General features: G+C 42.9%; 1 protein-coding gene across 1 annotated transcript in view; it reads right to left on the bottom strand.

The window, feature by feature from the left end:
* Nucleotides 1-25912, bottom strand: part of SPINT1 (serine peptidase inhibitor, Kunitz type 1) — a 72767-nt gene that overhangs the window by 5961 nt on the left and 40894 nt on the right. Inside the window, exons 3-8 of the mRNA XM_040332889.1 lie at nt 19685-19829; nt 17476-17646; nt 13995-14027; nt 11879-12004; nt 8310-8360; nt 3036-3206 (exon numbers count right to left, since the gene is read on the bottom strand). Coding sequence (XP_040188823.1) covers nt 3036-3206; nt 8310-8360; nt 11879-12004; nt 13995-14027; nt 17476-17646; nt 19685-19829 — 697 coding nt within the window. The remainder of the gene's footprint in view (nt 1-3035; nt 3207-8309; nt 8361-11878; nt 12005-13994; nt 14028-17475; nt 17647-19684; nt 19830-25912) is intronic.

Genomic DNA, 25912 nt, shown 5'->3' with positions numbered 1-25912 from the left:
CTTCCACCGCCGGGGGGGGTGGCTTTTAAAAAGCCCCCACCCCCCCGGCGGGTTTCCTCCGGCGTCTTCGGCGGGGCTCTTCTTCTTCCGCTATCCCGACGGGTCTTCTCAACTCTCCGGGGTTCTCCTTCTGTCTTCGCCGCTCTCCGTTGTTGACTCGGCGCACCCCGGTTCTTCGTCTCGCTGTCCGGTGTCTTCTTCCGTGCTGTACGTCTTCTCCTTCCGTGCTGTGATGAGTTCTTCTTCCGTGCTGTGACGTCATGTTCTTCACTTCTCTCCTTCTCCCGATGTTGACTCGCCGGTCCTCCTCGCTGAAATGACGGATGCGCGCCTTGCATCGGACCTATATAGGCCTCACAGTCCCATCATGCTCTGTACCTACCCATGTGATACCTACCCACGTGGTAGGTATCACATGGGTAGGTACAGAGCATGATGGGACTGTGAGGCCTATATAGGTCCGATGCAAGGCGCGCATCCGTCATTTCAGCGAGGAGGACCGGCGAGTCAACATCGGGAGAAGGAGAGAAGTGAAGAACATGACGTCACAGCACGGAAGAAGAACTCATCACAGCACGGAAGGAGAAGACGTACAGCACGGAAGAAGACACCGGACAGCGAGACGAAGAACCGGGGTGCGCCGAGTCAACAACGGAGAGCGGCGAAGACAGAAGGAGAACCCCGGAGAGTTGAGAAGACCCGTCGGGATAGCGGAAGAAGAAGAGCCCCGCCGAAGACGCCGGAGGAAACCCGCCGGGGGGGTGGGGGCTTTTTTAAAAGCCACCCCCCCCGGCGGTGGAAGAGAACCAGACGGCGGCCCCCACCCACCCGAAGACGTCAAAGAAGAAGCCCCCCCTGGTAAAAGAGCTAATAAAGAAGACAGGGGGCGGCCTCCGGAGCAGAAAAATAAAATATTTTAATACACTGTGTGGTTTATTTGTGTTTTTACCACTTTTCTTGCAGGTGAATGGGTAGGGGTACGATGTACCCCATACTCATTCACTTAGGGTGGGGGGCCGGTATCTGGGGGCCCCCTTATTAAAGGGGGCTCCCAGATTCCGATAAGCCTCCCGCCCGCATACCCCGACAACCAACGGCCAGGGTTGTCGGGAAGGGGCCCTGTCCTCATCAACATGGGGACAGGGTGCTCTGAGGTGGGGGGGGGGCCGCAGTGCGCCCCCCCTGCCCCAGAGCACCCAACCCCCCCCATGTTGAGGGCATGCAGCCTGGTACGGCTCAGGAGGGGGGGGGGCGCTCGCTCGTCCCCACTCCCTTCCTGGCTGGCCGGGTAGCGTGCTTTGGATACGGGTCTGGTATGGATTGTAGGGGGACCCCCTACAACCCATAACAGACCTAAGGGCCCGGTATGCTCCTGAGGGGGGGACCCATGCCGGATTTTTATTTAAAATCCGGCGGGGACTTCCCCCTCAGGATTCATAACAAACGCCGCACACGTGTAGAATTGGCGGGAATCCAAGTCGGATCTCCGGTCGCTTCTATGACGCGCTTGCTGGGATGTGCTGTCACTATTCCAGTGAGTGTGAGATGTCGGCGAGATCTCGGCACCCTGTCGCCGAGTATCAGCGCGACGCTGTCGTGCTAAAAGCACAATATCACAAACACCTACTGTAAGTGGTAAATCCAACACAAATGGCTAAGGGGGTATACTCTGGATTGTGTGGAGAAGCTACCTCAGTGTATTAGCTGCAGCCTACAACTTGATTTACCTCATTAGTACATTGCTATATACAGTTTTCTTCCTGAAGTGTATCATTAGTCTGAGAGCCGTGTTTTCACTGGGATTGTCTTATGTAGTAGGAGGGTCAGAGGTGCCAGTAGCTTACAATTAGCCCTGTATGGGGGAAGTATTGCTCAGCATCCTGTGACCCCCCCTACCCAGACCTCTTAGGTATAGATACCAGGAAGTATTGAGGAAATTGTGGTATGTTTGCATGTGTGAGTGGCACCTTGCTGTGCTGAATGTGAGGGACAACATGGTCTAATCTTTTTAATTTTGTCTGTGTTTGGAGGAGTTTTTGGTATTTTTTTTGATAATTAAGTCATACTATCCAAGATCAATACTGTTGTTCGTTCTCCATACACAACTTCTGTCCCATGGGGTGGCTATCAGGTCCCCCCCCCATGTTATCCCTTTTCCTTTCCATGTCAACATACCTGTCTTGTCAAACACCTGGGTCAAAACTTTTTATGTGTCACCAGCTGTAAACACCACCCAGCAAGCCAGACAGGCAAAGTACTGTATCAGTATAGGAGATACTGGTTTAAACTTTACAATGTAATGCTTTTGTTGCATGCAGACCACAATACATACTGTACATATACATTGCAGTTTGCATGTGGTTTACCGTTTAACCAGCTTTCCCATTAAAGCAGTCCAAGCAGACATCACTCCCATCCCTCACCTCATGGCACGTTTCTCTGGCCTACCATTTTCACCAGCAAACCTGAGAAACACACTCCGATGTTGTGGCCAGCTGGTCACAGAGGCAGACAGAGACCAGTCATGACATCACTTCCAGTCTAGGGCGGAAGTAAAGAATGTTTTTGATCTTTTGCTTTAAAAAGGTTAAAGGTGAGATTTGGGGTCTTGACCCCAGATCTCTCCATAAAGGGGTGCTGTCATCCTATTACAAGAAATAAAACTAAACAAAAAAAAAATTAAAAAAAAAAAAAAAAAAAAAAAGAAGAAGATATACCTGTGCACTTCAATACTAGTGGTGGAGAAGGCCATTAGTGGTTACTACCTGGGACCGGTACTACAGTGAAAGGGAGTTTATAGAGCTTCATTTGGGATAATAAGTGGGCCAAATACACAGAAGCCATAAAAACAACTCAGGATATGGGAGGAATTTAAGCAGTGATAAAACTAGCAATGCTGCCAGCGTGCAAACACTGTGGTGCCTGCAAGGATATTTCATAATCCTCAAATCAACCTCTGAAGGCCTTAATTCTACTTTATCCAATGTGAGCCTCTACTGGCCACAGATATCTGGTTTTTCTCATATAAAACTCACCAGAGACGCCTTTGCAAAACTCTTCACATTCTGCTTCATGCATAAAGTTATTTCCATTTCCATTACATCCTCCATAAGTAAAGCCTGTACACTTCTGGGAGACAGGATCATAGTACCAGCGGGAGAACGAAGCTCGGCATGAACCAGTCTCTGGCATCTCTACACAACGGGCTGCAGAGGGATGGCAAAAGAAGTGTCGTCATTACATTTTATATTGAAATTATTGTGTATTGTCGTGGGTTATGAAGGAGAAAAATAAACAATAATTTTATATTTACTAGCAGAAATATGAAAGTCCAGTAGGCCTCAAAATTGAAGTGAACTATTGCAAATGAAAACCTTTCAGAGCAAAACAGATGATTTCACAGCCTTTGCAAAGCCTTCAATACATTAGCCATTTTTTTTTACTTTTACAAGCCTTGTGTTGAATCAGAAACAATGATGCTTTTCGTAAACCAAACAAGAGATGTTAAAAGTTCACTTAGGCCTAAAAAGCTAATGAACCAGAATTCACCATTATTGGACCGTTCACAGCAAAAACACATGTTCTCCAATGGTCAGGGAATTAACCATCTTCAAATTTTTTATGAGCCCTTTGTGGAAACGAAAGACAAGGCCTGATGTGTACACAATGATTTGAACAATGGTATCAAAGTAGTTGAGAATGGACAAACTGGTGTCTTGAGCTCTCGGGCTATTGGGACTTTTTGTTCAAGAAAGCTATGGCAGAGAAACCCATTATGAATAGATTTTAGTAAATACTAATGTTGACTCTAGTGGTCTTAAAAACAATGGATGATGTTGACCAAGAAAAGTCCATAAGGAGAATTTGTTTATACAGCTGGGATAGTATCCGGTCTTCATTAGAAGACAGTCTAAGGTCCGATTTTAACAAACCATAAATAAACCAAGTCATGTATAAATGTGTCTTATGATAATATATCTATATATACAGATATATAAGTGATGCATATGCCACTTCTCAGACATTTCAAGAAAACCTCTGTATGCAGGATGCATTATAAATACACATGATATTAAAAGAATATATGTTGACATGGGATAAATGAAAAATAATGTTTAGATTATCAATGACATCTTAGGTCATATGGAAAAGTATGATTATAGCATCTGTTGATCTAGAGACTTTGTTAGAAGAAAGACATAATATATATATATATATATATATATAGTGATAGATATAATCTGTGTATGTTTAGAACAAACTGTTTTCAAAGATATACATTTATACAGGAATATAGAAGCATGTTACGCAGGAATCAAAAATATACTAATTGTATTTTATATAATATAAAGTTACCAGTGTGTGTGTGTGTGTGTGTGTGTATATGTGCGTATATATATATATACCGTATTTATCGCGGTATAACGCGCTCTGGCGTATACCGCGCACCCCCAAAGTGGCCCCCAATCCTGTGGGAAAAAAAGATTTTTTGTTTTTTTGTACTTACAGTTTTGATGTCTTGCGCGGCGTCCATCTGCGGCCTCGTCGGGTCCGGCGTCCTTCTGCGGCTTCGGGTGTCCTCTTCGGCGGGTCCGGCGTCCGTCTTCGGCGGGTCGGGCGTCCATCTTCGGCGGGTCCGGCCTCCATCTTCGGCGGGTCCGGCCTCCATCTTCGGCGGGTCCGGCGTCCATCTTCGGCGGGTCCGGCGTCCATCTTCGGCGGGTCCGGCGTCCATCTTCGGCGGGTCCGGCGTCCATCTTCGGCGGGTCCGGCGTCCATCTTCGGCGGGTCCGGTGTCCATCTTCGGCGGCGTCCTCCCGCTCGTTTCCCGCCACGACTTTGAATACTGCGCCCGCATATAGCGAGCGCAGTACACTCGTGAATCTTCGGGCAGGCTCGGGCGCCTCTCGCACTGACGTCCTGTATGCTCAGGACGTCAGTACGAGAGGCGCCGAGACTGGCCGAAGATTCACGAGTGTACTGCGCTCGCTATATGCGGGCGCAGTATTCAAACTCATGGCGGGAAAGCGGGTATCGGCGTATATCGCGCACCCACGATTTTGCCCTGATTTTCAGGGCAAAATAGTGCGCGGTATACGCCGATAAATACGGTATATTATATATATATATATATATATATATATATATATATATATATATATATATATATATATATATATATATATATATATATATATATTTTGTCTCCCCAATAATATAAATATTAACGTAAAGAGATAATCTCACAATAAAGGTGAGACACCTGGTGGTTGAAAGTGATATTACTTGAGGATCTCAAAGTCCAGAGAACTGTTAATTATTAAGTTGTCAGCCTATAGAAACCAGACACTTTGACAGTACCTACCATATGTGCAACCAACCTATGAGTTAAGGACACATATTGGTTGGGCAGAACTTAGTATAAACTTTATAGTCTTATTGTCTGGAGGGGTACTTAAGTGAAGGAAAAGTAGATGAAAAGGAGTCAAGAAAGGGACTCTAAAAAAAATGACCCATGGAGGAATGACTAAAAGAGGAGGGTGACTCCCACAGAAAGGGGCACAGTGGGAGATCTACACTCTCAGACAAACTGATACACTTGCATAATGCATGAAGACATATTTTCACACCCGCGATGATCCATATAGAAAGCCACGGCAGCAATTTTAACTCTGGTTACTTGCAAATAGGAAATAGCCATTTTGGAATGGGTAATTATGTCATTTTTGATTTTATCTTGAATCTATTGTTGTTCTCTAAAATATTGAAGTATTGCATATTTTACAATTATGATTTATTCTCATTAATCAATAACCGGTCGATTTTTCTCTAGAGTAAATTTTTCATTACATTTTTCCTTTTTGCTTAGTTCCAATTTTAGTGACAAAACAAAGTCCAATTTGTTTCACATTGTTAAGCACCTACTTACCTGCAGTATAGCAACGGTTGGACTTGTGAAATAGACGTTCCGTTTCATTGTCATTTACACAAGGTATTTGAACCACATTGAGAATATGTCATGGCACAAATGTCAAGTGTACTGCATGCCCATTTTGGGGGTATTTTTATTGATTTTCAAGTCGTTCATGTAACGAAATTGGTATTTTAATTTCATGTAAATATTCATATTTTTGTCAACCAATAAATGTAGCCATTTTTTATGATCATACGTCTCCGTGAATACGTTTCATATAGATTGACTTGTATTCAAAAATATCTTCATTAAAAAGAATTTAAAATAAATACTGTGCAGGTAAAACTGACCTTAAAAAAGCACAACAGTATCAATAGCTATACAAAGTGTCATTAGATGAATCTGCGGAGATCAATGTGTAGCCCATTTGCGTAGAAAAAGGAATGCGTTTACAGATGTTCTTTACTTTGAATTCTCATAATACTTTAGAAACTGTTAAAAGGCTTCAAAGTTAAAGTGCAGCAAGGAGATTGTTCAGGGTTTTATTGTAATTAATAAAAGCACCTACCCAAAGCACCTACCTCCCCATGTTGAGGGCATTCGGCCTGGTACGGTTAAGGGGGGGGGGGCACTAGCTCGTCCCCACCCCATTTCCTGACCGGCCGGGCTGCTGCTCGAATACGGCTCTGGTATGGATTTTGGGGGGAACATGTTTTTTCGGCGTACAGTGGTTCCCCTTAAAATCCATAGCAGACCCAAGGGCCTGGTATGCTCTTGGAGGGGGAACCCGATCCAAGTTTTAAATTTGGCGTGGAGTTCCCCCTCATGATCCAAACCAAACGCAGCCGACACAGTGCACTGCGGTTACCTGCGGGACATCGCAGGTAACCGTAGTGTGTGTGAAGTGTGTCATAGGAAAGCATTGTGTGCTTCTAGCTGCGGTAAAATCCGCAGCTAAAAGCACCATTCTATCCGTCCGTGTGAAAGGGGCCTCATGCATTGCCATGGTGCAGGCAAGCCAGCTGCCATCAATATAGCAATGGACGAGCCTGTGCATCCTGGCCCTGGTATGTCATTGATATTTATAGCATTGGCATCTTCTCCACCAGTGCCATGACAATACAACACTGACCCAGGGCAAACTGGGTCCTGTGTTTGCAACACCATGGGGGAATACACATGACACCCTGGTTGAGAAACACTGTCCTAGGCTGTAGTGCCATCACTGGCTGTGCTTTGTGAATGCCAGAGCACTGATGAATGAATTGTTTTTATATTATATTGGGTTTAGTAATACTTTAACCATATTTTAAATCTCCCTGCATATTAATATTTATTAAATCATTTAGCAAGTAATAGGTTGATGACTTTTCAGATAGCAACATGAAAAATATGTACAGATAAACCCTATAATACTAGATCAACCCTGTGCCAAATGGCACTTTTAGGTAAAGGTAGAAATCTACCCAGAGGGAATGACTTCTATACCTTACCTGACAAGAGGTTCTAACTAGAGGAGCAAAAAAGTAAAAAAAAAAAAAAACAGCCCCCTTGGCTGTTTGCCAGAATAGACTACATTGTTTTCTTCACCAGCGATTTGACCTTCCCCACTGCATTCTAAATAAAACATTTTGGTAGACGTCTACTTTAAACTGTCATGCTCTCCAGGTACCACTGTAAACAGCGAGGTTCCAATGCAAATTGCAACTATCCAAAACATTTGTGTTGGTGTAAACCTTTTGGGAAACCTGAGCCAGGGGCAATGCAAACAACCGCCTTGATGAAGTAGTTGGCTCAGATCTGGTGATAGGTTGTTCAGATATCAGCTACATCACATTCCTGAAAAATGAGCTGAGTCTAGCAGCACTTTCAAGATCAAAGATATTTTACCTAAAAAGTTACCATGTCCCAACTTACATTGGCTAGATTAAAAACTAGATCAGATGTATGCATTGTGAAAGTTGGCTTTAAGATAATCAGAACTAGTGCCATGAAGACAATGGCCTCAATTCAGTAAGCGATAATGATGCTCATGTGTGGCTGAAAATCGTAATGGTTAGGTCACGTGTTCACTCCATGAATGGAGCCCATTGTCTTTTCGTTACAGCAGATTTTAGAAAGATTTTTAGAAAAGATTTTAGAGGTTATTGTGATAGAACTGAGCACAGAAGACATATGTGATAAATTTAGGTCTATGTTCTGATCCAGAGAAAGAAATATTGTTTTGTGGTTGGATAGCGGTCTGTTCATCTAGTGCTTATAGATAGCTTTGCCTTAGCACATTTCTAACACATGTACATCAAGTTGACTATATTATAAAAAAAAAAGGAAGGACACCTTAATGAAATGATGTTTGCTAAAAGTTTTTCAACAGCTACATATCAAAAACACATACCTCTGCTATTGGGAACCTCCAATTCCTGAAGTTTCTTAAAATCTCTGTCATCTAGAAAAACAAAAAAAACACAAGATAAAACAAAAACACCTTTAAAATATATGAATATTTAGTGAATTACTAAAATCACAAGTAAAAAAAATGTCTGTTCACGTCCCCACCCAGGACAGCAATAGACATGTCCCTGCACAATAGAATGGCATCCACCTCAGCTTTCCTTGTAGAATTTGTTATTTATAATAGGAGTAAAAGGCATTCACCAAGTAAAAATGAAGGCATTGAGAGATACATTTACAAATGTAACCCTATGAATTTAATCTAGAAAGTATTATAAAAAAAAAAAAAAAGGTGTCACTTATGTTACCTATTAAGGGAACACTAAAGGTTCGTTTTTTATTAGATCAATTGATTGCTGTAAGCTAGAGCATTTAAATATCACTTACCTCGTTTTTCATTTTGACCTCCAAAATACAGTAATCCAGGTTTGAAAATGCCATTTCCTGTCTCTCCTCTTCTTGCTTTCCATCTGAGCCGTTTTGCATGGTGGAAAGCAGAATGTGCTCACCCCCTCCCTATGACTACAGCCCTGCGTGAAGATGCTCTCTTATCCCCCACAGGCATGGGGGCTAAGCCTAAAGCCTAATGGGAACTGTAGTTCCCATTAGGCCGTGATGTAGCAAGAATGAATGCGCACCGCAAACCAGGAAGTCAGTGAGAATAACGATTCAGGAGTGACGGAGGTGAATAAAACAGCTCGATTTCAACAGGTATCAAACTAGTTATAATGCAAAACATTACTTTTTACTTTATCAGCTACTGTCAGACTTTAATTTAAGAGGAAAATATTTTTGTCTTTACAACCCCTTTAACCACTTGTCCACCGGGTCTATTCTGGCACTTCTCTCCTTCATGTAAAAATCAAAATATGTTTTTGCTAGAAAATTAATCAGAACCCCCAAACATACACACACATGTATGTGTAATATATATATATATATATATATATATATATATATATATATATATATATTTATTTTTGGGGGGGAACAGTTTCATGAATTAAAAAATAACAAAACAGTAAAGTTAGCACAATTTTTTTTGTATAAAATGTGAAAGATGTTACGCCGAGTAAATAGATACCCAACATGTCACGCTTTAAAAATTGCACACACTCATGGAATGGCGCCAAACTTTGGTACTTAAAAATCTCCATAGGAGACGCTTTAATTTTTTTTACAGGTTACCATTTGAGTTACAGAGGAGGTCTAGAATTGTTGCTCACGCTCCAACGCATGCGGCGATATCTCACATGTGGGGTTTGAACTGCATTTACATATGTGGGCAGGACTTGCATGCGTGTATGCTTCCGAGCGCGACCTACTGGGGACAGGGGCGTTTAAAAAAAAAAAAAAAAGAATTTTACTCTTTTTTTATTTTATTTTTTACACTTTTTCTTTTATTATTATTTTTTGATCACTTTTATTCCTTTTAGAAGGAATGTAAACATCCCTTGTAATAGGAATAGTGTATGACAGGTCCTCTTTATGGAGAGAGGCAGGGTCAATAAGAGCCCACATCTCTCCTCCAGGCTTGAAAGCATGAGATTGTGAAAAAAAAAAAAAAAAAATCACTGATCTCATGCCGACAGGCGCGATTGCTGCTTTGTTTACTTCCGGGAACCCGGGCGTGACGTCACAACATCGCGCCCGGGCCTCCAATGATCATAGAGATGACTGGTGATGATCTGGTCACCAGTCATCTCTATGCTTCGCAGCCAGCGCCGGCCGATTAGTTCTCTGGGCCCCCGATGGTACGGGAGAGCCCGGAGAAGCACCGGATGGCTGCCTATAAGAACGATCAAGCGGCGGAACTGCCACTATGATCATTCTTATCGTGCACAGAATCAGCAGAAAACTGATATCTGAATGATGCCTGTAGCTGCAGGCATCATTCAGATATCACCGCACAAAGTCGAGGACGTCATATGAGGCAAGTGGTTAAGAAAAAAACAGTTTTAGGTATACTGTTGCAGAACCCTGATAAATGGAACAATATTATTTGAAGTAATCTGCATCTGTATTGGTAAATTATGTTTTATCCCAAGGAGACTATTCAAATATTAGTATATTCAGGAGCCTCTGTATATTGAAGTTCTAATTGGGGATAAGAGCTACAGTATATGAAGGAAACACAAGACTGATCACTTGAGTAAGCATACTGTAAACTACACATTAAAGCCAAATTCCAGGCAAACCGCTAAATACACAAAGGAAGTGCATGTAAAAAAAAAAAAAAAAAGCAGTTTTACAGGCAAAGGATATGTACAGAAATGTATCTCGCCCGGAAATTTACACAGCTCTGCCACATAGTTCAGCCCTCTCTGGCAGGCCGGGAGAACTTTTTTTCTCTGCTGAAGTCTGGTAACAAACGGGTCCCATCCACACCTCCATCCTGCGACTAGGTGGTGAAAGTAGAAGGGGAAAACTGAGAAGATCACTTATTTGTAACTCTGTTCTCCCCTCCTATCAGTATGCTACTGGCACTGCAGCACAACTGCTTGTAGTGCTTCTACCTACCCCAATGGAAGGAGGTTGATAGGACCACCCACTAGATAAATTTCAGCCCTAAGAAACCAGCAACAATTCAAACTATTTATGGCCAGCTTAAAGGGTCACTAAAGGAAATTTTTTTTTTTGCTGAAATGACTGTTTACAGGGTATAGAGACATAAAAGTTAACCGATTCCTTTTAAAAATGATTAAAAATAGATTAAATTCTATCATATAATGTGCCTCTAGTTTCACTTTCGGTTTTAAACTGGTTTCATGTTTATGTGAAGTAAAGAGACCCACAGAACAAAAACAAACAAATCCAGGGCAGTGTTTTGTTTTTAAAATGAATCGGATTGGTTCTGAGGAGTTTTAGACACACAGCTTGGACCACAGTGAGAAGCTCCCATGAGTTTTTTTCATAAGGAGCCAGACAAGCAGGAAGTGTGGAGATCACAGCAGAATTACAGCTACTTCAAAGCAAAAACGAACAATGAGGACATGAAACCAGTACTGCAGTAAGGTAAAGGAAGCTATTTAGCTAAAAAAAAAAATCCTTTAGTGTTCCTTTAAGTGCTGTATTGTAAATAGTACTTTGCATGAAAAAGTTACTTCACTGTGGTTCCAACCTCCAATTATCTTTGGCTTCACAGCAATAAACATGTTCGCTAAAATTTGTACATTGTGAGATTTCATCAATTTATCACTTAGATTAGACACAGAAATCCATTATGGCCAATGCCTACATTTTTGTTATGACATGAATTCACCCATGTCTACCCCATTTAGATGCACAGCATCTGCAGGACTCCCATGTGTCTGAATAGTTGGACATCAGTAGGTGAAGTAGTAACAAAATTGCTACATGTTAAACAGCCAAAAAATAAAAAACACACACACACGCACCCCAAAGATCAGGATGACAACTTACTTTACTGAATGTTCCTTTTCTAAGCAAGTAAAAGGAGTGTCTTCAGAGCCAATAGCGACATATTTTAAATTTCACATGAGACATACTTACATTTATCACATGATGCCTCGTCAGAATGATCGGCACAGTCTGGTGTATCATCACATTCAAGACCTCCGTTAATACAGCAGCCATCAGCACAGCGGAACTGGGTAGGGTAGCAGAGCCCATTGCACACTACAAATACAGAAACACCAGGTGAAATTAAAGGTGTTATGAATGAGTGAAGTTCACAGAAGGTGCAATAAATGCATGCATTATATATGAAGGCTGGCTTAAGCTGCCCATAGATGGATCGAAATGTGTCCAGTTCAGCAGGGAATGTCAAACTATCTATGACCAAACAGGACTGTTGGAAATCTTTTGCCGATCAGCGGCACTCAGACAGACAGACAATCAGCTGAAGCTGCTGGTCAGTGTATCTGACAGCAGGGAGGATTCCTACATCCACTTCACTTATGCGGATGGAGGAATCTGTTCTTTTTTTTCCAGTCGGCTCTGGCTGATCAAAAAAAACAAAAACAAAACAACACACACACACACAGAGGCATCTAAGGGAAGAAGGTTTTTACATTAAGGTAACAAAAACTGGGTCCAGCCCCCCTAATACTTACCTGAGCCCCATTTCAATCCAGCGATGTGTATTAAAGCAGTAGCATTTCTGGGTCTCTCCCCCCTCATTGGCTCCTGCTGCTGTCAAGCACAGCCAGTGAGCCAATGAGGAGAGAGCGAGGGGCGGGGCCGAATCACACTCTGTGTGAATGGATGTCCACTCACAGGACCTTTCCTTCGCCAATTCCCTTCATAGCAAGAGGCTTGCTATTGGAGGCACGCGGGCTGCTCTGTGCAAAACAATTGCATAGAGCAAGTAAATATAAATCAGTTATCCTTTGAATAAAATAAATAAAGAAATAAACCTTTAGAAACACTTTAAATCCTTATTTTACTTGGAACGAATAGTGGAGTGCAGCGTCAATCACAGAAGGGTGTGACTGTAAATAATTAAAGTTTTAGGATAGAGAAAATATGGAATTGGTCAGATGGTCACTAATTTAAACACTTAAAGTGGTTGTAAACCCACTTTTTTCACCTTTACCTACAGGTAAGCCTATAACAAGGCTTACCTGTAGGTATAAAGAATATCTCCTAAACCTGTACGGTTTAGGAGATATTCCCCTCGCAATGCGGGCGGCGCATGCGCAGGGGGGAATCCACGGCGAAAGGACCGGCATTCGCCGGACCCTGACGATTTTAAATCTCCCGCGCGCACGTGCGGGAGTGACGTCATCGCCGCTCCAGCCAATCACAGCGCTGGACCGGCGATACCCGGAAGACATGCCGGAGCAAGATGACATCCTGCTCGGCGTGGACCAGGTAAGTGGTGTTCACCTCGTTCCGAGGTAAGTATTTCATAATCAGCTAGTATGCGGTGCATACTAGCCGATTATGCCTTTTGCCTTGCAGGTTTGAAAAAAAAAAAAAAAAAGTTTATGCGGTTTACAACCGCTTTAAGCCTCAGACAAACAATCGGATTTTCCACGGACAAAGCGTAGGACTTTAGTCCGAAGGGCATTGGCCGTGAACATGTATTGCATACAAAACGGCAAAGAATTGTTGGCCAAATACAAAACTATGTTTTTTCAGCTCTTTAGCACCACCCTTTGGGCAACTTCTGCTAATGTTGTGTTATGGTTAGCATTGCTTCTGAGCATGCGTGTTTGTACTTTGGAGTTTTGTCCGAAGGACTTGTGTACACACGATCGGATAATCCGACAACACACATTTGTTTGTGGAAAATTTTAAAGCGTGCTATCCAACATTTGTCTGCAGAAAATCGGACAATTGTCCAATGGAGCGTACAAATGGATTTTCCCACAGCAGCCTGTCATCACAGAACTAAAATTAATAAGTAGCGCAATAGGACACCAGTTGATGCATCTTTTAGACATTCTTTCCTGTCCAATACCAGCAATGCTGTTATATGCTGTATCACAACCTCTTTGCTACTGCAACCCACCTGACAATCTGTCTACCAGAGCATCTCATGAATAATCTGCATCTAAAAGCCTCTCTATGAGGGCCTTCAGCAAGTTATTGTGAATATGCACAAAAATCAAATAAATCAGATATTTCCAGTCTACACAGGAGAAAAAAATAAATAAATTACCCGGCTCCATCCTTCTTCCTTTGCCAGAAAGGTCTGAAAAAAAAAAAAATATAACAGATAAAAGCAGCTTTACATAAATATATCCGCCATAAATTGGTTAATTGGAAGGCATTTCATATTTAAGCCGTGTCCACCACCATGTCTGTGTCCCTCTTTTTTAGTCCGATGTATAAACCTTTATAAAAAATGCAATATTCAACTACCAAAACTTTAATGGTGGATTTGTCTGTGTATGAATTCTCCATGGACAATGTAATAAATAGGGGATGGGGAGGTTGAATTGGGGGATTCGGAATGTTTTGCGCTATGACGTTGGAAAGTATATCCAGAAGCATTGAACAGCCGCCTAGTTCAGTGTGTAATGTGAACACAAAACACCCTTGCTATGTCCGCGGGCTTTTTCCTTTGCCCGATGCCTGTGTGCCAGGCTCCCTGCAAGCGTCGCAACGCACGGGGGAGGAGCCAAATTCAAAAATGACAAAATTCACAATACATACAGTACACTAATCTTACAGATTACTGTATGAAATTATTTCATATCCTATTTGTCCCTAGTGTTTTCTCCAGTGTCCTGCATGCAGTTTTATTTTATATATACTGGGGGTAATCCACAAAAGGGATACCCCGTCGTATCCCCGTTTCCATCTATGGAACTGATCCACAGAATCAGTTTACAATAGATAGGCAGAAGATCCGACATGTGTAATTGAATTACACTGTCGGATCTTAAGGATGCAATTCTAGGCCGGTCGCTAGGTGGCGAGGCCATTGCGGCCGGCCTAGAATATGCAAATGAACACTTACGGCGATCCACGAACGTTCCGACAGGCCCGTCGTGCTAAATCTACGTCGTTTACGTCGAGTTACGCCGCGTAAAAATAGGGCTGAGTACTATTTGACTAAGCCCTATTAAGTATGGCCGTCGTTCCCGCGTCAAAATTTTAAACTCTACGTCGTTTGCGTAAGACGTTCGTGAATGGCGCTGGACGCCATTTACGTTAACGTCTAAGCAAAATGACGTCGGAGCGACGTCAGTTAGCGCAATGCACGTCGGGTAAGTTACCCGACAGAGCATGCGCAGTACGTCCGGCGCGGGAGCGCGCCTAATTTAAATGGGACTCGCCCCATTAGATTTGGCACGCCTTGCGCCGGACGGATTTGAGTTACACCGCCGCAAATTTCCAGGTAAGTGTGTTGTGGATCGATACCTAACTTAGGAAATTTGCGGCAGTGTAACTTAAATCACTTAAGTTACGTTGCGCTGCGGGGCTGTGGATTTGGCCCACTGTTCTTTCTGCCTGGAAACTGGAGATTGTCCATAGCAACCAAAAAAAGTGTCCGTTTACGTCAAAAATGGTTTAAGACCAGCTAGAAAACAGTGATAGTAAATAAGAACACTTGCAGAATTGAGTGGTAGTGAATTGTGGGGAAATTCATTTTATTATCATTCTTATTTTTTTATAATTATAGTCAATATATTTTAATTTAGGATTTGTGTTTCAAACTTTATCATACCCGGGATGTCTACTAGACTCTGGTTTGGACAGATTTACCGTATTTTCCGGCGTATAAGACGACTGGGCGTATAAGACAACCCTCTAATTTTCCAGGAAAAATGTTGGTTTTGGGATATACTCGCCGTATAAGACTACCCCCTTCTTACAAGTCTTTCTGGAAGCTGAGGGGTAGCCAGAACCGCTGACAGAAACAGGCTTTTTCAAATCTCACTGTGCCATTACATTACATTACATGCCTCACTGTGCCATTACATCACTTGCCCCCTCTCTGTGCCATCACTTGCCCCCTCTCTGTGCCATCACTTGCCCCCTCTCTGTGCCATCACTTGCCCCCTCTCTGTGCCATCACTTGCCCCCTCTCTGTGCCATCACTTGCCCCCCTCTCTGTGCCATCACTTGCCCCCCTCTCTGTGCCATCACTTGCCCCCCTCTCTGTGCCATCACTTGCCCCCCTCTCTGTGCCATCACTTGCCCCCCTCTCTGTGCCATCACTTGCCCCCCTCTCTGTGCCATCACTTGCCCCCCTCTCTGTGCCATCACTTGCCCCCCTCTCTGTGCCATCACTTGCCCCCTCTCTGTGCCATCACTTGCCCCCCTCTCTGTGCCATCACTGCAAACGGTGCATTTACTCACTTTTTTTCTGAATAGCAGGCGGTGCGGTGCGATGCGATGACAGTCTCCGCGCTGCGATCGTCAATGATTTAAAAGACGCTCCTTCTCAGTGTGTTCTGTGATAGGAGGAACACAAATCTTCCCAGCAGCGCCTCTTTTCTGTGTTCCGCCTAGAACGGACGTCTTCTCATCTCCTCCGAGGATGAGAAGGCATCTGTGATAGGGGGAACACAGAACAGAGGCGCTGCTGGGAAGATTTGTGTTCCTCCTATCACAGAACACACTGAGAAGGAGCGTCTTTTAAATCATTGACGCTCTCGCAGCACGGAGACCGTACCCGGCGTATAAGACGACCCCCGACTTTGGATGCATTTTTTTGCATCCAGAAAGTCGTCTTATACGCCGGAAAATACGGGTAAGTGTGTTATTACTAAGAATTACGGGCCTAAAATATAAAACGCCAAATTTCTATGCAAAACAATTGTACCGCTTTGAGACCCAAAAATCTGACATAATCATACCGCCAGGGCCAGCTCACGCCAGAACGCAGTGCGGAAAACCTGCATTCTGTGCGAGTTTCCTGTACCACGCTCAAAATGCACAGTTGCGATCTGCAGGGGGTGTGAATGTTAACTTGGACACACACCCAAACACAGGCCACAAACAGTATTTGTCTACACAGGCTCTAGTACAATGCGATCCGATTGCGGTGCGTTTTATAAAGGAGCACATGCACTACTTTTGGTGCAATCCAGCGTGATTTCATTCCATTTAAATATTTTTTTTTTTAAATTATGCTAAAAGCACTGCACCTGTATTGCACAGCACATACCTGTGTGATTAGTGGAAGGAAACCGCACGTAAAGTAAAGAAAAGGGCTGTGCACCACAAACAGAAGAATGTATCGCTACGATGTTTGATCAAAAAGGGGTGAGATTAAAGGGGTTGTAAACCTCCGTGTTTTTTCACCTTATGGCATCCTATGCCACCCCGGAGATGTGTGAACTGGCTCCATTGAGAGCCGGTCACACTCACCTGTCCCGCGAATTGGATGCAGGGAAAAACCGCATTCAATTTGCATCAGTGTAAATCCAGCCTGGCGTGGCAGCTTCCATGCTTCATTATAGATTTCCCTTAAGAGCTCTAAACACCTGGAAACCACCCAGTTAGACTTGTAGAACCTTAGATAACATTTACAGTGGATGAAGTTATTTGTAAAAATCCTATGCTGAAACTATTTGGATGTACCAATGTATCAGAATACTTTTCAAAAATTTCTATTAATTTCTATTCTATTAATCTGACAAAATTGTTGAAATTCAGCTTGAGACCCCAAGTGCCCCATGACTCACCAGACAAATTGACACATGCCTGCCTACAATCCTCTTTTTGGACATAGTTGTTCTTGTTTGGTTTGCACCCTCCAAACACAAACTCTTCACAGTCATTTACATCTGGGTTGAAGTACCATCTCCGGAAGGCCCCACGACATCGACCCACTTTCATAGGAGCTAGACAGTACTCTACAATCAACATAGAAAATGTATTTATGGTATTGATTTCTTTACAGTAACAGTGAACCATTTGCATCATTTTTTATTCCTCAACAAGCCCACAATCTAATAGCAATATAGTACTAGGATCAATACTAGAACATTAAAAGAAAAACACGGCACAAAGCAGAAATATGTATCCATTGTAAGGCCGGCCATAGACTGTTGGAATCTTGGCTAGTCCCTTGATTTGAACCGTGTATGGGCAGACTGAATGTACCAAGTTGATTGAACAACTACCCTAAGAGTCAGTTCACACTGGGGCAGCACGACCTGCCAAGCGACTCGGCAAGGCAATCTGCCCATGACTTCATAGACGACTTGCAAAATGACTTCTGTATTGAAGTCAATGCAAGTCGCCCTGAAGTCGTCCCAAAGTAGTACAGGAACCTTTTTCTTGAGTCGCTCCTATTAGAACGGTTCCATTGTACAGCGGATCGAGACTTGTCAGGCGGCTAAGTTACCTAATGAGTCGCGCCTGTGTGAACAGGCTCTGAGGGATTTACTTGTGATTATCGCTAGCAGCTGCTAGCAATACTCAATGACTTCTCCAGATGGGGATGTAAAATTTTCACCACACATCGGTAACAATCCATACATACAAAGAAACCAAAACAAATAAGTTCAGTAAGTGCCGGTTCACACTACCGTTGACTTGGGATCCAACTTGTGTCGCGCGACACGAGAGATTAAATTGAATGAGAGATGTCTTAATGCACACTACTGAAGTCTCTTCGACTTCAGAAAAGGTTCCTGTACTACTTCAAGGCGACTTGTACCCACCGCCTCCAAAGTCAGATCTCTGTCTTAACTGAAGCAACTTTACAGAAAGAGAAAATCGTTCTTAGGCAAACCCCTCCCTCTCACAAGGAAAAAAGTATTGAACATGCCAACTGAATTGTATTTAATATTTCATACAACATGCTTTGTTGGTAATAGTCATATTGTTGTAAAAAAACACAAGTCCATCTAGTTAAAATAAATAAATAAATATAAAATATATATATATATATATATATATTATATAAAATCATACAATCCCATATACACAATCCTTCATCCCAAATTGATCCAGGAGCATGATCCAATTTGCTACAACAGGGGAAAAATTCCTTCCTGGTCCCCCAAGAGGTGATCAGATATTTCCTGGATCAACTTTACATTTAAATGTTAAGGAAAGAATCCAGGCCCTTTTTAATAAGGCAATCTACTGAGCTGGCCAGAACCACCTCTGGAGGGAGTCTGGTCCACATTTTCACAGCTCTTACTGTGAAGAAACCTTTCCGTATTTGGAGATGAAATCTTTTTTCCTCTAAACATAAATCACACTTTGTAACCCATTACACTGTAATTCACTGTAATGTAGCATAATACACCCCTGTATATACTACATAGCAATATATAGCAGTAACTATCTCTCTGAAATCATTCTGTCAGCCATCTATGTACTCCAACTCCAAATAGGCACCGACAACAGGCTTAGGAGAACCCTGACTTTTATAGGGAGGGCCTGGCACATTAGAAAGCCCCAATTATTGGCCCTCATACCACCTGACTCCAGTTCAAAAGGCCAGGAATTGCATGATTGGTATCCGGTTGCTCTGGCTCTGAATGATCCCAACTCTTCCTCACATATGATAGCAATAAGATGTCTCAATGTTACATGTGGTCTCTTTTTCCCTAATTTGCTCAAACAGTTGAAGTAGAACCTAAAATCATTTTGTAGCTTTAAAATGCCTTACTGTATATAGTCGTTACCAAAATTGGTTATTAATGTATTGCAATGTAGAGCCTACCGCAATAGGATTTTCTGTTGCAGAACGACAACGAGAGGGGGAGGAGATAAGATTCTAAAATTTCAATAACTACCAGCAGCAGACAATTTGTAATATGATGATGTGAGCAAGACCCTGAAACCAGGCTTTTAAAAAAGGCAGAACACAAAACAAACAAAAAAAACCCCACCAGACACACACAGGAAGAAAAATGGGGTCTTCCCTACACTGACCTTCAGTCTGTTCCGTTGTTAACACAGTGACTGTGACCGTGGCTGAACTCTTTTGATCTGCAGTGTCAGTGACCACCAACTCAAACATATACGTTCCAATGTGGAGATTGGAAACTTCAAGAAATGCTGGCTGATCCGGAGTTTGCTAATAAAAAAAAAAAAAAAAGAGAAAAGAAGATATTTTAATGTAAAACAAAGCCAAAATCACACAAAATAAATAATAATAATAAATAATAAAAAAAAACAAAAAACAAACACACTTCAAGTACAATACCAACATTTTGCAATTACTTCTGAAGAATAAATGATGCACTAAGGCCCCGTACACACCATAGAATCCATCCGCAGATAAATCCCAGCAAATGGGTTTCAGCGGATAGATCCTATGGTGTGTACACGCCAGCGGATCTTTTTCCGCGGATATATCTCCCCTGGGATGGATTCCAGCAGATCGAATATTTGCTGACATGCAGAACATATCCATCTGCTGGAGTCCATCCCAACGGATGGATCCGCTGGTCTGTACAGACTCACCGGATCCATCCGTCCAAAGGGATCCCCCGCATGCGTCGTAATGATTCGACGCATGCGTGGAATTCCTTATATGACAGCGTCGCGCACGTCATAATCGCGGCGACACGTCATCGCTAGAGGATTTCGGCGCGGATTTCAATGCGATGGTGTGTACACTCCATCGCATGAAAATCCGCCGAAATCCTCGAGAGGATTTATCCGCGGAAACGGTCCGCTGGACCGTATCCGCAGATAAATCCTCCCGTGTGTATGGGGCCTAAGAATTAGGTTCAGAGATCTTTTTCATCACACACTTCTATTGCATGTATCACATTTAAACATTGGCTGAAATGTGAAGAACAATTTGTTTCCACTGATAAGTGAGCTTTTGTGGTGACATATCTTTTTTGTAAGCGAGGTCTCCAGAACTGGATGCAATATGCCACATAAGGTCCAACTAAAAATTTACATTAGTTAGACCTGCTGCTGGTGAACCCTCTAGTGATGCATCCTAGAATTTGATTTGCTTTTCCCACTGCCTTGCCACACTGTTTTCTCATTTTGCAATCATCTGAAATAAGTACCCCCAGATCTTTTTCCTCGCTAGTGCTGCCCAACACGGTACCCCCAATAGTGTAGTCTATTAGGCTTCAGGTACACAACACTTTAGTTTCTATCCTTTAGCCAACTGCATATCCATGGAACCACCCAAGGGTTAAGTCGTAGCTTATTTATTAGATATTTATGTGGAACGGTTATCAAATGCTTTCCTGAAATCACGATAGGCAATGTCCACAGCACCACCCTGGTCCAAAACATCGATCTAGTTTAGGAGTGGATTCCGTTAACTTGACTACAACAGATAGTAATCTCATTGGCCTGTAATTGCAAGCGGCTACCTAGCTACTCTTTTTGTAGATGGGCACAATCGGTGGTGGCCCATCCACTAGGGGCGCCCCGCCATCCATGCATCCAGCCCCCTATTCTACATTCGGGGCGCCAGATGCATGGATTCCAATGGGGGGGGGGTTTGAACCACGCGATTAGGGCAAGAGGCTCTAATAGGCTTCAAAATAGGGTGGGCTCCGGGTGCAGAGCCCTGCGCCCCAAGCCCACCCAGTTGTGGGACAATAGTGAATGAATATTCTCCATTCTCATACGGATCTCAAGCTTCCAGACCCAACAGTTGTCCACACTGCCCTTTTCCTGCACAGCCTGAGGAAGAGTTGGCTTTTTGCAAGACAGCCCAACAGAATAAAATTGGCTTAGACAGCCACCTGATCCCAGAAGGGCAGAAACCAAGCAATGTCACCACACAGACTAGAAATCTGCATACAGATAGGACAAGAATCTAGCTTTCAAATAGTACCATGAAAAACAAAACGCCAAATATTGCACTGAACTAAACCTGACGTTTAAAAAATATTTACTCTGAATCAAAAACAGGTACTACCAAAAGATAGTTGCTGGTTTTCAAACGCCTGCCGTTTTCAAACTCCTGCACTTTTGTCCATTGCACTTATGTTCTGATACACTCCAAAAAAGCAAACTTCACAGAGCAAACTCTACAGCAGGGATCTCCAAACTACGGCCCTCCAACTGTTGCAGAACTACACGTCCCACAAGGCATTGTAAAACTCTGACATTGACAGACCTGACTAGACATGATGGGAATTGTAGTTTCTGAACAACTTGAGGTCCATGATTTGGAGACCGCTGCTCTAGAGTTGAAACATTTCCTAAATACCACTCTGATTAGGCACCAAACAGGATGATATTAGCTCTCCTCTCAGGCAGCCCATAGATTTGATTTTCTTTCCTTTTCCATGGGTGAAAAAAATAACAATAAATACATAAGCTGGATTCTCCCATCACATAGTGTTGTGGGAATGCCTCCTGCAGCACGGTTGTGTTCTGTCGGTGGGGGGCAGTGGGGGGGGGGGTGTGGATGGATGCATTGACTTCAGATCATACAGATCAGCCTACCCATACATGAATCAAATCTCGTCAGTTTGCCTGCTGAACCAGTCCAACTTCTATCCACATATGCCAATTGATAACACCAAGTACTCCAATACTTAGCCAGCAATATACAATACACAAATTATTCCACAAAGCATGCAAGCAATATATTTTTGTATTTATTTGTTTTCCTAAATATTTTTCCTATTACACAATGTTAGAATCTGAATTGGATGTAGATGATCATGTGGTTAGTGTCATATGAAGGTTTCACCAACAGCCAAAATTTACATAACGCCTAAGGTAATTATGACTCAACAAAAACAGAGCATAGTTTTAGAGTGACTCATCTGAATTAAAAAGGAATGAGTCATCGATATACTGCAGTTAATTATTCAGCATGTAAAATGATACTTGTGTACAACACCTGTAAACTTGAGTTGCAGTTCAGTGAGTAGAATAAAGTATTTGATCCCCAATCATGATTTAGTACTTGGTGGAGAAACCCTTGTTAGCAAGCAAAACGTTTCTTGCAGTTGGTTTGCACACATCTCAGGAGGGATTTTGGTCCACTCTTTACAGGTCTTCTCTACATCTGTCAGAAACCATGAATCAGACCGACACAGAAGTACAGTTAAATCACACAATTATTAATAATACAAAACGTAGTCAAAACAAAGTTTGGTAACCGGAACGGTCAGCATAGTGGAACAGAAAGCAGGATCTGGAACCAGAAGGGATGTCAGCCAAGCAAGTCTTTGTAAAGGCACGCAGGAGAGAATCTGATGTTGACCATGTGAAGGCAGAGAAGATCTGGGCTGCACAGCTTAAGTAAGCAGGGCTGACGAGCAGAATATCAGCAGGTAAGTCACTGTGGAGCCATAGGATCTGGCAATTAACCGACAGCTGAGCAGCCAGCTCAGAGAAAAGGCTGAGCCCAGCCCCGACTGTACCCCCTACTCAATGACCCCTGCCCCTCGGAGGACCACCAGGCTTGAGGGGAAAAAGTCTATGGAAATCACGAAGGAGGACAGGGACATGTACGTCCGTGGAGGAGACCCAAGAGCGTACCCTTTCCAATGCACCAGGTAGTTTGTACCCACAGAACCTACGGGAGTCAATGGACTGTACTTCATACTCATCATGGTTCTCAACCTGGACAGGGTGAGACATGGCACAGAGGTGGTAAAGCAGTTGCAGACCAAAGGTTTGAAGAGGAAGAGGAGGCATGGAATACGCATATTAGAAGAAAGGTCTAAAAGCGTAAGCCACTGGGTTAATCATGCTGAGAATACGGAAAGGCTCAATAAACCGAGGCGTCAACTTCAGAGAGAGGGAATATTGAGTCGGAGGTTGGGAGATGACAGCCAGATCCAGTCCCCAACCTGGTAGGAAGGCGCAGGGCAGGCGTCTGCCGTCAGCATGGAGTCTGTACCCATCATTGGTATGTCGCGAAGCCTCCTGGTCTTGTGCCCAGGTGGAATGAAGACCATGGAGATGTTCCTCCAATGTAGGAATTCTCTGTGGAACAAATGAGTCAAACATGGAAGGTTGGAAACCATAGTTCGCCATAAAAACGGGGACAAATCAGGAAGCAGAATTCAAGGCACTATTGTGAGCAAACTCCACCCAAAAGGTAAGAGGTCTAACCAGTTGTTATGATGGTCAGAAATATAGCAACGTACGAACTGATCCAAGGGCTGCAGCCCCATTAGACTGCGGGTGATATGCAGAAAAGGCAAGCTAAGTTCACAACTGTGCACAAAAGGCTCGCCAAAGCCGGGACAAACTGACTACCCCTGTCCAAGACGATTACCTTGGGTAGCCCATGCAAGCGAAAGATCTCCAGAGCAAAAATGGAAGCCAGACAATGAGACATTTTCGAGAACCGGTCAACTACCATAAGCACAACTGTGTTGCCCTGGGATTCGGCCAACTCCACAATGAAATCCAGACAGGTGGGGCCAAGGCCTCTCTCCATTGGGTATGGGTTGTAGGAGACCCACTGGAAGGTGTCCTGGAGTCTTACACGGAAGAAGCAGCTACGAAAGGCGGCTACATTGGCACATAGTCTAGGCCACCAGAATGGTTGAGAAATGGCCCAAAAGTTGATTCTTCCCAGGGTGACCAGCAGCCCTGGGAGAATGGCAAGCACAGCAGTATGGAGACTCTCAAGGACAAAGCAGCGGTCACATGGTTTCTCAGGAGGAGCATGGACCTGAGCGGCAAGAATTTTCTTACCCAAAAAGGAGAAGCAGGACTGGTGTAAACTATATCCAGAATACGATCAGGAGGCATCACAGGAACCGGAACCGATTCCATCTTGGAAGTGGAGGAAAATTGTCGAGACAAAAAGCGCCAGCCCTTACATTCTTAGTACCGTGTAAAAATGAGACAATGTAATTGAAACTTTACAAGAAAAACAGCCCATCGCCCCCTATTGGGAAAGAGGCATTTAGCCTCAGACAAGAATGTGAGATTCTTATGGTCAGCAAGAATGAGAAGCGGCACAGTGGTACCTTCGAGGGCTAAAATTATTTCCAACCGCGCTCAGTTCCCAGAGGGAGGACATTGCTCTGAGAGGGAGGACATTGAGACAGAAGGACTCCAACTCCAGTCTCAGAAGCATCAGCCCCAAGGATAAAAGGGGGAACGTAGGTTCAAGAGGTGCCAACACAGGAGCAGAAAAAAAAAAAGGCTCTCAAAAGGCATTAATGGACTTCGGAGACCAACTCTGAGTTACTGTCCTTTCTGGTCATATCATTCAGGGGCTTGACCAGAGACGAAAATTTACGAAAAAACTCACAATAATAATTGGCAAAGCCAAGAAAACGTTGCAGAGGACGCAACCCTTATGGGTTGGGGCCACTGTAGGACTACTGAAAGTTTCTCTGGGTCCATTGAAAAACCAACATAAAAAAAAGTGCAGCTCATATATGATAAATAAACACCTATATATTACATATGGCGTCCAACAGTGATGATAAACAAATGAATAAATATATGTATGTCACCAAATAAATTGAACAGTCACAATTAAATGTTCAAGTGGGCAAACTTACAAAATCTGCAGGGGATCAAAAGGAGACAAATGAGCAGAAGTTTCACTTTTGGGTGGAACTTTAACTACCAAAATTGCTATACTTCACTAAAACGATTTATCCAACCTCTAAAATTGTTTATTTTAAAAAGCCTGTATAAAAAAAAAAGAAAAAAAAAAAAGTGTTTTTTTTTTTAATGTAGAACATTTTTGCATATTATTTCTTCATGGTTTGCCCAAATGGCAGGTGTGGCATGGATGTGTCCTTTGCCTACATTAGTAAAAAGGTGTCCCCCTTCCTCACTTTAGAAAGTCAGGAGATATGAAGTTTTCTTTTAAGGCATCGGGTTGCCCACCTGAACAAATACTTAGTGCAAACTAATAAAAATTACTAATAATCACCATGTAAATTTATAAAATATATAACAAGTAAAATCATGTAAAAATAATGGTTTACTTGTCAACGCACTTTAAAAGTCTATTTTTGCCAACTTCTTTCACTTTGGATTCATGATAATAACCTTGCATGATGAATGTGGGCTTTAGCGAACAACATTTACTTCTTAGAAAATCCCAGAGGTCTCAATGACATAACACAAGTCAGATATGACAACTAAAGGGTAGTTGTGGGAGGTTGGCAATGATTTGCACTGCCACATCTAAATAATTAACACCTGGTAAAAATACCTATGTAAAATAAGTTATGTAAACTA

This window comes from Rana temporaria, chromosome 13, assembly GCF_905171775.1.
Source record: "Rana temporaria chromosome 13, aRanTem1.1, whole genome shotgun sequence".
In the NCBI taxonomy this organism is placed as follows: domain Eukaryota; kingdom Metazoa; phylum Chordata; class Amphibia; order Anura; family Ranidae; genus Rana; species Rana temporaria.
The sequence above is the reverse complement of the archived record's forward strand: the minus strand, read 5'-3'. Positions and strand labels throughout refer to the sequence as shown.